General features: G+C 42.7%; 1 protein-coding gene across 1 annotated transcript in view; it reads left to right on the top strand.

Moving 5' to 3' along the window:
• Nucleotides 1–1,348, top strand: part of CRK (CRK proto-oncogene, adaptor protein) — a 23,843-nt gene extending 22,495 nt beyond the window's left edge. Inside the window, exon 3 of the mRNA XM_007937436.2 lies at nt 1,211–1,348. Within this exon, the coding sequence (XP_007935627.1) occupies nt 1,211–1,348 (138 nt within the window). The remainder of the gene's footprint in view (nt 1–1,210) is intronic.
• Nucleotides 1,349–1,605: the final 257 nt, after the last annotated feature.

Genomic DNA, 1,605 nt, shown 5'->3' with positions numbered 1-1,605 from the left:
TCTGATACTCTTTTCTTCCAGCCAGGATCCATCTGACGTCAGCAATGATATCCCTCGTTCCATGTCTTCTTCTGAATCGGGCTTGAATTTCTGGCTGTATGATCTTAGTTATATCCTGTAATCACCCTGAACCTGTTTTCTCGATCTATAAAATGAGAACAATTCCTGTCTTGCAGGACTATTATGAGGATTAGGAAATAATTTATATAAAATTCTCTCTACAGTACTATAGATTAGTATAAGTGTTTATTAATTTAATAAAACAAGATGAACAGTTATGCTTGTATACACAGAACTCGGATGTTGATGATTGAAAGAAGGTCAGAAAGTTCCCTAGTGCAATCTCATCTGGGGCCTTATCCCACCATTGTTCAGTATTTAGCCACAGTGGTGAATCTGTTCATCAGACTGACTTTGTCAGAGACTTCATTCATAGCAAGGTAGAGTCGTATCCCTATATTGCCAAAACTTTGTATTCGAAGTTCTTATAGGAAGGTTTTTCTAAACAGAAGCAAAAACAGGGATTTTTTGTCCCCTCACTGCGTAATAAGTAAGTGCCAAGTAGCATTGAGGGAACAACAAGTTCTGCCATACATCAGACATAGTAGGGAATAGGGCTAGGAGGGAGCTGAAAGAATTTAGAATTTTGGACTATTCCTGCCCATGTGGGAAAAGGCTTGCCTTGTTGGGAAGGTGATGGAACATTTCATTTTCTAGGACCAAAAAAAGTCTATTTCCCATGGTGGCTTTCTGCTATGCAAGTAGTAGCAAACAGTGTGTATACCAAAGTTGGCTGGGGGATTGTGCCACTACTATATGCCATTGAGAGCAGGCCCCTTGCCCTAGGCCAGGACCTATGGTGCAGGCAAGAAGTTGAGAGTGGTGGGTGCAAAGAAAAAGAACACTAGCTCTCTCTAGTTGGGGTTATTGTCCATCCAGACACACTGGAAACTTCCAAAAAGGTACCATTTTCTAGGATCTTTTCTACTGCGTCTGTCCTTTGTTTTTCTGCACTGCTAAAAACACTTCTGCCTGCTTAACCGCAAGTAACTGGTCTGGTGGCTGGGGCTGGGGAGGCAGCGAATAGCCATTTCTGTAATGTCAGCCCTAGAGCAATCACGTGGGCAGGGTATGCCTAACCAGAGAATGGAGTTTTTCAGGTTGCATTCTGAACTGGAAATAAAGTGCTCTCCTTATTCTCCTCCTGCAGGTCGGTGAGCTGGTAAAGGTTACGAAGATTAATGTGAGTGGTCAGTGGGAAGGGGAGTGTAATGGCAAACGAGGTCACTTCCCATTCACACATGTCCGTCTGCTGGATCAACAGAATCCCGATGAGGACTTCAGCTGAGTATAGCTCAACAAACAGTTTTGCTGACACATGAGAACAATCTCCCCCCCCTCCCCAACTGCCATCTATACAGTTTTCTTACAGATGTCAAGAGCAGTCTAGTTTATATAAGCATTCTGTTACCTGTGATCTTTTTTAGACTGAACTACTTCATTCCTAGTCTAATTCACCATGTTCAGGGTACGAATCTGGAGGGCTGTGTATTCACTTCTGAATTGGCAGTTTTAGGTGGTCATGGTTATGCCTGTTGTGTATCA

This window comes from Orycteropus afer, unplaced genomic scaffold, assembly GCF_000298275.1.
Source record: "Orycteropus afer afer isolate SDZICR_OR568_19922 unplaced genomic scaffold, OryAfe1.0 scaffold00042, whole genome shotgun sequence".
Taxonomy (NCBI): Eukaryota; Metazoa; Chordata; class Mammalia; order Tubulidentata; family Orycteropodidae; genus Orycteropus; species Orycteropus afer.
The sequence above is the reverse complement of the archived record's forward strand: the minus strand, read 5'-3'. Positions and strand labels throughout refer to the sequence as shown.